The following is a 14,450-nucleotide window of genomic DNA, read 5'->3' as shown; positions in this document are numbered from 1 at the left end:
TATATCCTGTATTTTTCTTTTCTGCCAATGATGTAGGAATAGAATTTGAAGAAGTTTCAAGCAACTTTTATTTTATTAAACCAAATACAGAATCTTAAGTGGTTCAGTTTTGATCATGGAAACAACAGAAATCTGTTTTAAAGGAGAAGCAACAAATAAATTCAGTTCAAGTCTCGCTGACCCTTCGCTGAACTCTATAATGTAAACAATGATCATTTTGCCAATTAGATTCATTGACGTTTAGCTGCTGAAAGACTCACTGGAGCTGAACACTGACATCTAGTGGACATTAACAGTAACAGCACTCACTTTAACATTTGAAAGATTAATTTTTTTTTCTATGAATTTTTAAAGACATGCAAACCAGTGGACAATGAAATATATCAGTAGCTGTACATGTTTACATGTGTTTCCTCTGCTCCTCATCAGGCAAATATACATTAAACAAGTAGAAAATAGGAGGATTTCAATATGATTCACTTGTAAACACATGCATGCCCTCCTGCACTTAAAACCATGAGTCCAAACAAAAAAATGTCCAACAAGAGAAATACATCAGGTAGTACCTTCAGGTCACTGGGGATCAGGATAGAAAACTTTGATATGAATGGCTGAGTTATTGCGTGTACGTGTCATGGGCTCCCCCGCCTCGTCGGGATCTTCCGGCTCCAGGTCGTCGATGAGCTCCACTGTGGAGGTGTTGGCCGCCAGCTGCAGAGCGCCCTGACTGCTGGCCTGCAGCTGCAGGGCGATGTTGATGGCTCTGTTGATGGCGAGGCCCAACCCGTGGACGCAGATCTCCCTGTGACCGCCACCGTCCAGCAGCTTCTGACAGCGCGCCAGCTGAGCCCGGAAGTCGGTCTTCATGTTAACGTAGACGTCGTTCCGCCTCTTGGGAAGTTTCCGGGGGAGACGCTTCCTCAGGGTGTACTCCACTGGATCCATCTCTACGGCTTGGGAGCTGGACTCCGTGTGGGAGGGGTTACTCTGGGGGACGGAGGACATCCCGGGGTTGCGTGGTTCAGTCATGTTTCTGAATGAACAGTGAAGATCCAGAAGAAGAAGGCTAATGGAAAGAACATGTGGCAAGCTAATTAAAACATAAACCAATTATCAAAACAAATTAGTTCAAAAAAACTTATTTGAAAAGTGGGTGTCATTTAAAATACAAAAATAAACCTTGAGTAAGAAGGAAACTAGTAACAGTTGCCAAACTAAAGTATCTGCTACAATTTCACATACATCTGTTATAATGACACAAAACTGTGGTTAGTATTTAAGATTTTGCAGTAAGAGTATACTTATTGATAAAATTTGGAGGCAACTATTTTAAAATAAAGTATAAAATTGAAGCAACTGAAACACCAACAAGCAAACAAAACAGTGAATACTGAATATAAAATACAAAAATTTAAATGATCCAATTTTCCTCTAGATCAGGATGTCAAACGCTAAAAAATAAATCTTTTTTTTCCTAATTTTTTATTACATATATAAACTATGTAAGGGGAACCGAGGAGAGGAATAAACCTAGTTAAAGACTAGCTGGGAGATGAATCTGTTCATGGAGGGGGAACAGATTATCTCAAGCAGCTGAAATATTTGGTTCCCCCCACGTAACTTTGGCAAATAAAAATCAAATGTTCCCAAATCTACAGAATCTGTTATCCTTGATGTGAAGCATAAACACAGTTAAAGGCTTGCTGGAAAATTAATTTGTTCGTGAGTTATGGAGGTTGAACAGATTATTTCAAACAGCTAGAATAATTTGGCCGGATGAGAATAATGCGTACCCACTTTACCCGTATACATAGGAGAAGAGAAGCAGCAAAAGCGCTACGTTTTGCTTGTTTTTCACCTATCTGATAGTTGCATGTTCAGTTAATGGAGGTCTTATATTATCTCGTTAATTGTATAATTTCTGTTAGAAAAGAAACCAGCGTCCAACTGAAAATACAAAATATCTCAATCGAGATGAACTAACGGCTCAAATTAAATTAAACCACATTGACTCACTACCTAAGCGTTGTATTTTTGAGTTTCGTACCGATAAATTGTCAATAGTAAGAGCATAATTACCTTCAGAGAACAGAATCAAGCTAAAACGTTGCTTTATGTGGCCGCCATCATATTTTTTCCTGTACACAACAGGAAGTGTTCCATCCTAACCCGGAAGTAAAACTGTTTGGACCGGTGAGTGTTTTTATTTGCTTGTCTTTCGACTACATTTTTTTTATATTTGACTCAGAGACAATATCAATGGCTTCTGACGAAAATATAGATTGGGGTGCCTGTGAAAAGGAGGAGATTTGTCAGAAGATAGAAACTTTATTAAAGAATGTACACACTGAGCTCCCTGATCCACTGACGGACCCTGCGAAATGTTCCCTGGTTAAAGGAGACTATCTGTACTTCCATTATGGCTGTGATGGACAGGATGACAGAGGCTGGGGCTGTGGATACCGTACCATTCAAACCATGGCTTCGTGGATTTACCTGAACAGGTCCCCAGTTCAAAACCAGAACAGAATCGCTCCAAGCCTACCACAGATCCAGCAAGCCTTGGTGACAATGGGGGACAAGCCAGGCTCCTTCTCAGGCTCCAAGGAGTGGATAGGGACATTTGAAGCCTCCCTGGTGCTGGACTACTTCTGTGATGTTCCCTGTAAGGTGGTGCATGTTAGAGGTGGAGGGGCAGAGCTGGAGCAGGTTGCAGCAGAGGAGCTTCATCAACACTTTGAGAAGCACGGTTCTCCTGTCATGATGGGAGGAGACAGGGACAATTCCTCTAAAGGCATATTAGGAGTTTGTACTGGGGACAAAGGGAGCTATTTGCTTGTTGTTGATCCTCACTACTATGGGAGACAACTGGAGAAGACAGAGCTGCAGAAGAGAGGGTGGGTGGCTTGGAAACGAGTCTCATCTCTAGATCAGTCCTCGTTTTATAACCTCTGCTTGCCTCAGACTGCTACGAAGGGAATATGAGACCTCAAGTGCAAATGCCTTTGTACCAATAAACTGATATTGTTCCAGTGGGCAGAATGTTGTAACATGAGTGCCATCTAGTGGTTGAAGTGTGAAAGTATCTGATAAGTCCAATACGTTCCTGTCACACACCATCTACAGACAATTATTTAAGAAGTTAATTTCCTTCTTCAAAATCAAAACTGTCTGTATCATGTGAATTCATTTACATTACACATTGTAATCATAGGCCCAATAATAATATCCAACATTTTGGGTAGACATTGGATCTTTATTAGAATTGAAATAAATATTTTTGAATTAAAAGTATGACAATTCTTTGTTTTTATACTGTTCTCAAATATAAAGACTTGTCTTTGACAACTTTTACACATTTCTATCATTTATTTGATCAAAGAATTAGGATAAACCGAATATATATTACCAAGTAAAACAATGGGGCAAAACATCAAATTAAAATATCTCTAATATGGGATAGAGTTTCTCAAACCGTTAAATTCCAGGTATATCTGTCTCTGACTTATTCTTAAAATGAACTTTTAAATTAATACACTTAAAATCTACTATTACATCAACTTCCTTAGTTATCTGGAACACAGTCGTTATAGAATATCTGGAAGTTCTTGTCCACGTCCATCCTCCCTTTGAGGAACTTCTCCAGGTTCTTCAGGGGAACCTCCACCATCTGGTTGTTGACGCGGTCGTTCAGCCCGTATGCCCCAAACACAGGGAACTTGTAGCGCACAAAGTACGGTGCGTTCTGGTCAAACTCCGTGCAGCAGTAAGCCGACCACATGTACTCCGGCACGGCCACCCGGTCCATGTTGTTGCGGCGGATCGTGTGTCCAGAGGTGGTGACCCCGGTGATAACGTAGGCCTTTCCTCTGCAGTAGTTATTGAGTCGTTTGCGGATGATGTCCTGGTGTTCGGCCCAAGGGCCCAGGTTGAACTCCCTTATCTGAGGAACCACGTTTGTCAAGCTGTAGGTGGAGGCTTTGTCCAGAGGGTCTGCTTGGTGCTCGTCGGGGTTTAGTTGTCCGCGTTCGTACTGAACAACGTCGGCGTAATCTTCGAGGACAGCTTGGGTGTCCTCGAAGTTCATGTGCATACTTGTAGACTGGGGGAAAGGCTCCATGTTGCTGCTACTCTTCTCTGATGCCAACTGTTGACACAAGAAAAATTAAACCACAAACTCAGAAAGATAGATTTGTAGATGTGGTATTAGTCACACTCTGTCATTGAGACTTATCCTGTACTCAGCAAGGCAGCTTATTTCAAGCTGGCCTAAGTAATAGTTCTTCATGACCATTAAGTGTCTACAAAATGCAAACGATACCCTGCTAAAGGATCTACAATCACATTTAAATTAAAAACTATCTCAAATTTAAGTACTAAAACAGCAGTTTGTTGTAGAATGAATTAAACTCACCTGAGGCTCAAACATCCAGGGGAAGTCCACCTTCTTCTCCCCGTCTGACTTCTTGAACGTGTACGCAGAGAAGATGGGGATGTGTCTGCGGGGGTCATACACTGTGGCGTAGCGAGGTTTATCCTCGTACCTCTGGCAGATCTTCTTAAAGGCGTTGCTGAGATAACCTCTCGGTGGGGTTCCCATATACAGGGAGTCCTTGCAGCGCTCTGCATGGCTGAAGTCACTTACTACTCCTGCTTGGACTCCCTGCAGCACCACCGAGGTTAGCACCATCACAACAGCTGTCAGGGAAACGGCACGGTTTGCAGATGTCGCTCTCATCTCTGCAGCTTGTTTTTCTCTGCTCCTGTAGATCTTTGTGATCCTCCTGGTGAAAAAGGCTGCAAGTCATCTACGTCTAAAAGGTACAGCCTCGGTTTCAGCTCTATCAAACTCAACATTTCCCTTCCTGGCTCATCTGTGCTTTCAACTGATCTCCCATTGTGAAGTCTTTCCATATATTCAAATTGCCACAAGTGTAGCTGTATAAAGGCAATGAATGTTATCAGACACGGAGAGCGTTTTATCATGCCTCTTTTCCACATTGCTGACATGACATAGTAGCATGCATAGAAGTGTAATAATGGGTTCAGTCCAGCATTTGCATTTGAGTTGAATTTCACTAGAAACCTAAATGGAATTAAAGTGTAATCGATCTTCACGTGAGCGATGGAACAACATCCTCAGAGAAAATTAATACTGACAAACTGGAAAAAATGCAACCAGTGCACAAAAATATGTAACCTTTCTGAATAGTTTTTATAGATGAAGACCTGTTTAAAAGAAGGAAAGCTAGTTGTGAGAATATAAAACCATTGCTCAAAATAGGTATTTCTTGTTACATCACATGATTAGCAAGACTTCACCTAAATGGACAAACGTCTTCTTCCATTTTATGCTGGAATTGAACAGCCATTTGACTGAGCTGGAAATTCTGCTAATGCTTTTACAAATTATAGGTTTCATATACTTCTGACTTTACTGTTCAGCAGCTTGATGACTTTCACTCTCCAATCTGTATTAACTCCTTTTAAGACCTTCACTCAAATTTCATATAACACTTTATCAAGAGGTTCAACAAAAATCAATGGATAAAAACAGCAACAACACAACTAAGTCATAATGTTGACCTAAGGATACCTGTGTTTAGAGTAGATGTCTTTTTTTAAGGTTAAGTGTATTGAATTTCCAACATTTCACAGGTTTAATCTCATATCTATAGTTGTAACCTTTTTGATAAGACCTTATTATGCAATATTTCTAGTCTTACAACATGAACATTGTGATGTGTTTAAGATTCATTCATCTGTATTGATGATGGATTAATGATCTAAATGGCATAACAGGAACTTTATGTAGAACCATAAATTTTGTAAATAAAATAGACATTTTTCAAAATTCTGAAAAAGCCATGTTTACAACCAGGTTTATTTTAATTAAATTTTAAAATAATGGTTGAAAAACTTTAATATTCATGAGAGATTTAATTAGCACTGAAAAAACAAAAGGTTTCTCAGCTTCTAGCTGTTTTTCTATTTTATTTATTAAATTTTTGTTGGTTTATTGTTCATATGCCTCATCGTGGAGTTATATATTGCTCCGAGTTCTATGCAGCGTCTTTGACCAATGTTGTCTGCAGTTGAAAACATTATTTCCTGATCCAATATTTCAATATTACCAGCATGAATGAGATGAGATCAATAAATCAGAACTCCTTGAGCTTTCGCAACCAAACTGTTGACCTTTGCTCTTGAAAGGTAGAAAACGTTTACGGAACTAGCTTTTATCAAACTGGTTTTCAAAAGCGACAAACCTGCTGTAATGGAAAAGTGTTTTTCCAATACAAGCTACCGACATCTATTCACACAAATCCACATCCAGCAGGGACAACTGACAGTGGTTTTGTTTTACTTCATGTTTGAAAAGAAAGACAGACAGGCTGATTGAACGGTTTATTACAACGTAACGTACCGATGCAGTTACTGTATATTGTTAATTAGATAAAATCATGCTAAAAAATTCTAAGTTCTGAACATGACAAGAAAATAACCTTTGAAAACAGGTAGACACTCAAACAGGTAAGACAAATGCTTAGTAAAGTTTTCTTTATAGGTCAGAGAGGTTTGCTCTTCTTTTATGATGCATGCTTAAATATTTCTTTTTATTATCCTTCTCTGGTAGGTGTCATTTTGCTGATTAATGAGCTGTAGAAGTGTAAAAGTAGAACAGATCTCATACTTCACTTTTATGCTCTGTTTTTATTAAGTGAGAATTTGAGGAACCTTATTGAGTTATGATTCAGAATGGTTTGATCTACTCCATGAACATAACTCCTAACTTGTCTTGTCGGTCATTTTCTTCCTTGTTTTTTCTTGAGGAACTTTAATTAGAAAATGAAAGTTCTGCAACCACTTTCACATATTATATCAAGAATTAATATGTGTGTAGAACAAACACACATATTGATGTAGTTCATGATTAAATTCTGTTTATTTGCTTATATTTTAGTCTGGTAAGCTGTCAAAGTATATTAAGAGATTTGGATACAGTGGAGCTTTATTTATTCAAATTTACAATCATTTCAAAATATTTTTCTTAATCACTTTTCATGGAGGACTGGGGATTGCAGTCTCCTTCAAAAATCTGAAAGTTCTGGTTCGCAAACGTCTTTTTGAGAAACTCCTGGAGCTTTGGGACGGAGGTCTCTACTATCTCGTTGTTCTCGTCCTCATTGAGGGCGTAGTGAGCAAAAGACGGGAACTTGTATCGCTCCGTATAAGGAGTGTTGTGGTCATAGTCCACGCAGCAGTAAGCCGACCACAGGTAGTTGGGGACTGCGATACGGTTCATGTTTTCCCTGCGGATCATCTTCCCTGACTTGGTGATCCCGGTCACTATGTAGGCCTTCCCGCGGCAGTAGTTGTTAAGCCGTTTGCGGACGATGTGCTCCTGTTTATTCCAGATCCTGTCGTTGAAGTCGGGCACCAAGGGGACGACGTTGGTGAGGGTGTAAGTGGAGGCCTTGTCGTCGAGTTCGTTCTGATGCTCGTCCGGGTTCAGGGTCCCTCGCTCGTAGTGTATGGCGTTGGTGTAGTCGTCCAGAATCGCTTGGGCGTCTTCAAAGTTCATGTGCATGTAACCGCGTGGAAAGGGCTGCATCTCGTCTGTGTCAAAAGAAGTGGACAACTGTGTAAAAAAAAAAAAAAAGAAGAATAAGCAAAGAAGACAGTAAGCTTAAAATGAATACATGTCAAGTGGCATGTTTTAAACATTTTCAAAAAGCAAAATAGTGGCTTCTTGATTCAGTGTTTTAGTTTTCTTACCTGTGGCTCATACATCCAGGGAACATCCACACACGTCTCCCCATCCGAGTGCTTAAAGGTGTAGGCGGAGTAGATGGGAATGTGATCCTCCGTGCTGTACAGAGTCACGTAGCGCGGCTTCTTGTTGTGAAACTGACAGATGTACTTGACGGAGGGGAGCTCCAGGCCTTTCGGTGGGGTTCTCATGAAGAGGAATTCTCTGCACTCTGGAGACAGCTCATTTTCTACTCGCCCTCTCACCACTGAAGACGTTAGGCTGGCCATCAGGAAACCCATCTGTAGCCAAAACGCCATCGTCCAAATGTGATCCGAAGGTTCTAATCCAAGTCCAAAAGCTGCTGAATGTTCAGTGTTTCAGTCAATAGCTGAATGTGTCTCAGTGTGTCCTGTGGTGTTCAGTGGAAAAGCTAACGCAGGTTTCACACCTGGTGTGAAGTCTTCTGTGTAATCTGGAGACAGTATGCAAAGCAATGCTGTACTTGCAGTGCTGCAGTTCCACCCACTAAAGTCAAACATTCAACAGCCAGTGTTCACGTTTATCTTCTACTGGTGGGAAAGGACGATAGAAAGACCTAAAGTCTATCTAGTGATGCAGTCAAGCTTTCTTTTAAAGACGCAAGTTTAATCAAGCTTGATATTTCAAGCAATAGGCTGTAGTTATACGCAATCCAGTAATATATAAAATAATAGGATTTTTTGGAGAAAACATGGGTAGAAAATAATTGTCTAATTGATAAAGTCCTAGCCCACCATAACTCACCAAAAAATAAAAAAGTAGAATATAATCTTCCACTTTAATGCACAGAAGTGTCCTAATGTCAGTTGTATGTTACATCAGCTATACAGGAATTAACAGTAATGTTGCATCTGAAGCATTGGGATCAGGTTCTGTAATCACATCACAGAACCTGGTGGATTCTATGTGAAAAGTGGAAAAACAATTGTTACTTTCAGTTTTGTTAAACTGCAGGGAGTGACAATAAAAGTTGGAGAATCTATCCTTTTAACATTGATTTTATTGTTTATTCTTTTCCCTCTTGTTTTTTTTTAAGAGTCATTGCATACAAAGCACAAGACATCCCACAGACAGTACTTAATGCAGACACAATCTAAATACAGCCTCTAAGGCCAAGTTGGGAAAGAATTTAACTTTTAAACAGTCTTCTTTTTCTAACATTGATAAAACCATAACATTAATCAAAGTACGTTAGCCTTATATTTTAACACTGTTCTGGTTCAAGTATATTTGAAACATTCTCAGTTATTCAGCCTCTGCAGGTCTCTTCGCTTCTTTTTGATGGTGTTTTCTGACACACAGCCCTTGTAGAAAATAGCCATGTCTTTTTCAAAGTCTGTTTGGCTCTTCAGGAAACTCTCCAGTTTCTTTAATGGCACCTCCACCACATTGTTGCCCGTCTGTTCATTCAGGGCGTAGCCGCCATAACTGGGGAACATGAACCTCACCTCGTAGGGTGAGTTACGGTCAAACTTTGGGCAGCAGTATCCCATCCATACGTGTTTTGGTATTGAAAGACGGTCCTTGTTGTCACGCTTGATGGTGCCTCCTGAAAAAGTTACTCCAGTCACGATGTAAGACTTACCATGGCAGAAGTTGTTTAGGCGGCGGCGGACGGTGTCTAGGTAAGAACTCCAGGAGGTTCCCAGGAAATCAGTGATCAGAGGAACGACGTTGGTGAGGGTGTAGGTAGAGGATTTGTCGTCTGGATCTGCTTGGTGCTGGTCAGGGTTCAGCGTGCCTCGTCTGTATTCTACAGCATCGACGTAGTCCTCCAAAACGATCTGGCTCTCCTCAATGAGAGGAGAAATGTCTGCAGTCAGAGGAAGCACCTTCATGTTGCTGCTCTCTGATTCAGACACCAGCTGTAGGTTAGAGAGAGAAAACATAGTCCCAAGTGAAACATAATTAAAAAATTTATTTTCTTCTCAATTTTAATCCAGTTGATTATTTTTGGAGTGAATAAATACTATGCTACTGTTTCATAAACACACTATGTAACACAAACATCATACTTGTTGATTTGCAGTCACAATCAGGGTCCTTTCCCCAACTTTATAAAGCACTAATTTAGACAGTTTTATCTAAGATAATTTATTATTTCTTATTTTCAAGAATTAGATTTAATTTTGATCAATTAGTTACTGACATTGGTCAAATAGGTAATCATTTGGGTACAGGAATTGTGTAGGTCAAGATTGCGTGTCATCATAGCTACTACTTTATCCGTTGGATCTTATGCAATAAAAACTCTGAATAATCTTTACAACAATTTCCACCAATAACAAAAACATGATCACTGTCAGGGTGGGAGAAGTCATTATTTTATGACTTAAGAGGTTTTTTCAAAACTTTTCAAATGAATCCCACATTGTTCTGCTTACTCTACCTGAGGCTCGTACATCCACGGTGTGTCTGCCCTCCCCTTCCCATCAGACTTCTTAAAAATGTAAGCTGAATACAGTGGGAGACGCCGACTGCTGTCGTACAGGGTGGCGTAGCGCAGTTTGTCGGCGTACTTCTGGCAGATCTTCTTCAGGCTCGTCCCTCGGATCCCTGCTGGAGGCGTTTGCATGTAGAAAAAATGGCTGCAGTCTCTGAAGCTGTTGGACACGGCAGAGCTCACCATCAAAACAGAGCAGGACAGGATGTAGGCACAAAACAAACGCATCCTCACACCGGAGTAGAAACTGGAGCAAACGGGGCTTGGAATGTCTTCCATTAATAAATTCCACCATGACCGCCGCTCAGTTTAATGATTTTTCCTGCGTTTACTGCTGCTCTCAGTCTAGTGGAATGTAATGGAAGTTAGACGCAGACATGGTATGCAAATCCCTGGAGCTTTAGAGCTGGTTTATTGGCTGGTTAGAACTTATCTGGTCCAACAATAACAGTGCAGCCAAGCATCACTGAGCTCACTGTAAGGCAATAAAACTGTGCACTCATGGACATCCTTTATACAACTTTATATTTTAAACTTAACATTCAATGTAGAAGTATTTTTTGGTGGTTTTTTTCGTGATTGATTAACAATTCAGTTCAGCCAATTGCCTTCAGAAGTCTCCTCTGAGCAGAAACTGTTAAGAAACATTTGTAATTATTGTATTTTTACCTTACTAGCTGTTTTATTTTATTATTATTATTATTATTTTTTGACAGGGCTGTTTTAACTTATTTTTAGGTCCTTCTGATTTTGTTATGTGCATCATGTGACGGCTGTTCTGTTGACAACACTTTGGTCTTGTGGGTGTTTAAGATGCTCTATGAATGAATCTGCTAAGCTTTGCTAAGAAGTCGTGCAAAAACACGAGCCGATCACACCTTTAGCATGCACTATTTAAAATCTAACCAGACGGTTCCCCTGCTGTGATGCCTGAGCTCCATAATGTTCTTCCCCATGACTTTCCTCTGACAGACAAAACTGTGATCAAACGTCTCCTCTGCTGAAGATGTTGGTTCTGTTTACGTCCAGTCAGACACCAAAAGACTTCCTCTTGCTATCAGGGTGAGGAATCGTTTACTGTGATAAGAAGTTCTGCAAAAGCCTGAGCTGATCACACCTTCCGCATAAAACAAAACCTAACCAGACAGTTCCTGTGTTGTGATGCTTGAGCTCCATGATGTTTTCCCCAGTTGGTTTCTTCTTACAGAGAAATTGATAACAGAGTTCCTCTGCTGAAGATGTTGGTTTATGTGTCCAACCAGATACTGAAAAACTTAGTCTTTAAGCAAAACATATGGTGTGTATATAGTTGGCACATGAGGGAAACATCAAAAAACAGAAATAATACCATATTGGGAGAATATTATAATTTCTCACTCCTCTTTGATTTTCACCAGAGAGACTTTATGTGCAGCTACAAACACTTTCAGTTGCCTCATAACAAAGTTCAGAGTAAAGACAGACATGTCTAAAGTTAAACTAGATTAAAGCAGTTGAGTAACTTACTTAACTGGTGATCTTACCTGATAATACCTTTCTTTAGAATTTTAAATCTGTTTTTCATCTAATTAGTTGTTTTGGGTCTACATCTGTTTGATATTTTCCATTGAAACCCTTACAGACTCCAAACAACAACAGGCCAAAGTCTTTTAAAATGACTCATTCAAACGTTGCATGACTTGCTCGGTGTCCAGCTGAAACTTTTTTTTTTTTTTTACTGGTTTAGGCTGATGAGTTTTGTCAGGGACCCAATGTGAGTTTAAACTAGAGTAAACTGCTGTGAAAAACAAGCAGTAGATTTGAAAATCGTTTGAAATATCTTTTAATGTAGGTTTAAACTTTAAGTTGTACTGCAACAAGGTTAAACTTAATCTTTAGGGTAAAAATAATCCAAAACTAAACGTTCTATCTTTAGCTGTTTTTTAATTCTAAGAAGATTTTGCACAATAAATCTTGAATTTACATGATTAAAGAAAGATTTTAAATTTATTCACAGTGTAACTCTAGCCAATATCTTAACTTAACAGACATATTATATATAATAGCACATTTAAGGATTTATCTAATAAACTGTTTTCTTTCCACTTCAGTTTCAATGTGAGAAAAAAACCCTCCACTCAATGCAAAGTTTCTCCGGTCTGTTTTGAGCCTAACATCACAGTACAACAACACGAGTGAGATGAGCTACATGAGGTTTCTGGCTTCAAATGGAGGTGAGAAACTGTCTGAATGTTGAGGCGGCTGCACCAGTAGCTGTCAACAGCCCTGAAATAAAAGCCCAAGTGACTTGCTGCCACAAGGCTGCCAAAAAGCACCCAAACCTGAGAAGTTTTAAAAGGAAGTTCAACCACAGAGTCACTAAAATGGTCGGAGGCAGCACAGATAATAAAACTGACCCTCTCTTCTCTTTCACCGGCTTTGAAAAGTGGAAGAAAGGCTTGAAAATGAAACCAGGTATCATCAACCACAGCCTGGTCCCTCTCTACCAGCTGGTCACCGAACCGGCGAAAAAAAACTGGAGTAAAAGAGGCGAGCGAGAGACAAAACGGCGTGAAGAAAATCTGCTCTAACAAGTGCTTTCAAGGTTCCACACCCAGCTCCTACGATCTGTGTGCACCACCAGTCACATCACTGCAGCGAAGGCTGGCCCACCTCACCGACACGGTCAAGTCTGCCAGCGGCCTGTGGGGAGACGTGTTCACAAAAACTGACTCCTTCATGAAAGTTTTCCTGGGAAACCAGACGTTCCAGACCTCAGTCATATCCGACGACGACAGCCCACAGTGGAACGAGGAGTTCCCCTCGGGAACAGTGGAGCTGTTGCAGAAAGTTTGAGGTTTGGGACGAAGACTATCACTTTTTGGACCGACAGAACGACCTCCTGGGGTCCTGCGCCACCACAGTCCAGGCGGGGTCAGTTACCTCCATGTGTGAGATGAATCATGGTTACTTTTACATCTCTTATGCAGCTGAATGTGCCCCAGGGCTGAGAGGAACAACATGTTCTGAGTACAGCCACCTATAAGGAATGGATGGAAGTGATTCTTCATGAATCACAGAGGAAGGGAGATCCAGTCAACAAGTAAATTAAAATACGGCATAAAGACGTAAAAGTGTTTTTAACTGGAAATAAAATTCTGGGTAGTTAAACATTTTAGAAGTGTGTTTATGCTAGAAAGTAGGTAACCCTTGGTGACCTTATTTAGCAGTAGTCAAGCCCAAGTTAGTTGGGCAAAAAGGATAAAGATAATTTAATATTTAAAAAGAATATCAAAACCTCATGACGATTGAGGCAAACTCTATTTCAGATCGTCATCCAGTTTGTATGGATGACAATCTGGAAGTGAATCGTAGTTTGCACAGAAAAAGGAGATTAGTAGCCATCTGCCACCAGTGATCTTAACATGTGAAAGATGTACTACAAAGCAAGAACATCAAAGTGTTTCTGATCAGAGTTACAGCCTAGATGAAAAGTAAAACTGTGCAGAAATCAGTAAAATTGAGCTTTCAGTTAGAACTATTCCCGTATTATTAAACTATTTAATTTTCATGTAAACATTTTCAGCAGATGGGATAAACAACATCAAGACCAAAATGGCTGAATGACTTTAGACCCAAACTGGTCTGTTGAAACTTTAATGACATTTTGTTTCTCTTTTTCTCTTTGCATTGTTCAGGTAAATGTGCATCATATTCTAAGCAATTCAAACAACACAGGGCTGAAAGGTATATATGGCTTTAGCTAGAAACATCTTTAAGACTGAGCTGTTTCAGTTAGCAGGCAAAGTTTTAAGGAATGAATGACAATTGACCGTATATATATTAGCATTTTTTTTCTTTATAAATTTCTCCTCTTAAGTTGTTATGCATGTATCAAACTGTTATTCTGTTCTACTTTATTTAAATTAATTACTCTAATAAAACTTTGTCAGAGTTCTGTGAGTTTGTTTCAGTAAACAGTTTCAAGGTTGTCCCTGTATCTCTGATTCATACTGAATCATAGACAAACATGTTCTGTACCATTTTAAACCATTTCTGGATGTGAACGTATAACAAGGTCATTATGCACATCAGTGAATATGTTTGGACTTTTATCTTCGTTTATCTTCTTCAATGACAACAAAACCAGTAGAATAATAAAAGATAAAATTCTGTTGTGTTCACTTAGTAGTTTAAGAGCGCCCTTAGCATGAACCCTGCACATGCTCAGAC

The 14,450-nt window shown here is 39.7% G+C and overlaps 5 protein-coding genes and 1 pseudogene across 6 annotated transcripts; 2 read left to right on the top strand and 4 right to left on the bottom strand.

Moving 5' to 3' along the window:
• Window positions 1–50: 50 nt before the first annotated feature.
• On the bottom strand, window positions 51–2,165 carry pop7 (POP7 homolog, ribonuclease P/MRP subunit). 2 transcript variants are annotated; one of them, XM_005800419.2, is made up of 2 exons: window positions 2,080–2,165; window positions 51–1,066 (listed from the first exon to the last, which is right to left on the bottom strand). In XM_005800419.2, exon 2 carries the CDS (start codon window positions 1,027–1,029, stop codon window positions 574–576), a length of 456 nt encoding a protein of 151 aa, XP_005800476.1. In that variant the 5' UTR covers window positions 1,030–1,066; window positions 2,080–2,165; the 3' UTR covers window positions 51–573. The 2 variants fall into 2 exon arrangements, with proteins under 2 accessions (XP_005800476.1, XP_023202904.1); XM_023347136.1 differs by having other exon boundaries at window positions 51–1,033; window positions 2,080–2,154.
• ufsp1 (UFM1 specific peptidase 1 (inactive)) lies at window positions 2,163–3,249 on the top strand. Its single transcript, XM_005800463.2, has one exon. It carries the CDS (start codon window positions 2,260–2,262, stop codon window positions 2,983–2,985), a length of 726 nt encoding a protein of 241 aa, XP_005800520.1. The 5' UTR covers window positions 2,163–2,259; the 3' UTR covers window positions 2,986–3,249.
• Window positions 3,250–3,323: 74 nt separating this feature from the next.
• On the bottom strand, window positions 3,324–4,856 carry LOC102224315 (endonuclease domain-containing 1 protein-like). Its single transcript, XM_005800462.3, has 2 exons — window positions 4,415–4,856; window positions 3,324–4,147 (listed from the first exon to the last, which is right to left on the bottom strand). The coding sequence occupies exons 1-2, from the start codon at window positions 4,736–4,738 to the stop codon at window positions 3,566–3,568; spliced, it is 906 nt and encodes a 301-aa protein (XP_005800519.3). The 5' UTR covers window positions 4,739–4,856; the 3' UTR covers window positions 3,324–3,565.
• A 1,479-nt stretch (window positions 4,857–6,335) lies between these two features.
• LOC102223549 lies at window positions 6,336–14,041 on the top strand (annotated as a pseudogene).
• LOC102224059 (endonuclease domain-containing 1 protein-like) lies at window positions 6,524–8,285 on the bottom strand. The gene is made up of 2 exons (XM_005800461.2): window positions 7,780–8,285; window positions 6,524–7,642 (listed from the first exon to the last, which is right to left on the bottom strand). Exons 1-2 carry the CDS (start codon window positions 8,071–8,073, stop codon window positions 7,052–7,054), a joined length of 885 nt encoding a protein of 294 aa, XP_005800518.1. The 5' UTR covers window positions 8,074–8,285; the 3' UTR covers window positions 6,524–7,051.
• Window positions 8,776–10,536, bottom strand: LOC102223802 (endonuclease domain-containing 1 protein-like). The gene is made up of 2 exons (XM_005800460.3): window positions 10,185–10,536; window positions 8,776–9,660 (listed from the first exon to the last, which is right to left on the bottom strand). Exons 1-2 carry the CDS (start codon window positions 10,515–10,517, stop codon window positions 9,037–9,039), a joined length of 957 nt encoding a protein of 318 aa, XP_005800517.3. The 5' UTR covers window positions 10,518–10,536; the 3' UTR covers window positions 8,776–9,036.
• Window positions 14,042–14,450: the final 409 nt, after the last annotated feature.

The sequence above is a fragment of the Xiphophorus maculatus genome, chromosome 14, assembly GCF_002775205.1.
Source record: "Xiphophorus maculatus strain JP 163 A chromosome 14, X_maculatus-5.0-male, whole genome shotgun sequence".
Lineage (NCBI taxonomy): Eukaryota > Metazoa > Chordata > Actinopteri > Cyprinodontiformes > Poeciliidae > Xiphophorus > Xiphophorus maculatus.
This window is presented reverse-complemented; position numbering and strand designations above follow the sequence as displayed.

Excerpts from the sequence above, each read along its gene's own strand:
- LOC102224059 (XM_005800461.2), bottom strand. The coding sequence starts at position 8,073 with ATGGCGTTTTGGCTACAGATGGGTTTCCTGATGGCCAGCCTAACGTCT. Across the intron at positions 7,643-7,779 it reads CCTGGATGTATGAGCCACAG|TTGTCCACTTCTTTTGACAC; the intron begins GTAAGAAAACTA and ends TTTTTTACACAG.
- ufsp1 (XM_005800463.2), top strand. The coding sequence starts at position 2,260 with ATGGCTTCTGACGAAAATATAGATTGGGGTGCCTGTGAAAAGGAGGAG.
- pop7 (XM_005800419.2), bottom strand. The coding sequence starts at position 1,029 with ATGACTGAACCACGCAACCCCGGGATGTCCTCCGTCCCCCAGAGTAAC.
- LOC102223802 (XM_005800460.3), bottom strand. The coding sequence starts at position 10,517 with ATGGAAGACATTCCAAGCCCCGTTTGCTCCAGTTTCTACTCCGGTGTG. Across the intron at positions 9,661-10,184 it reads CGTGGATGTACGAGCCTCAG|CTGGTGTCTGAATCAGAGAG; the intron begins GTAGAGTAAGCA and ends TCTAACCTACAG.
- LOC102224315 (XM_005800462.3), bottom strand. The coding sequence starts at position 4,738 with ATGAGAGCGACATCTGCAAACCGTGCCGTTTCCCTGACAGCTGTTGTG. Across the intron at positions 4,148-4,414 it reads CCTGGATGTTTGAGCCTCAG|TTGGCATCAGAGAAGAGTAG; the intron begins GTGAGTTTAATT and ends TTGTGTCAACAG.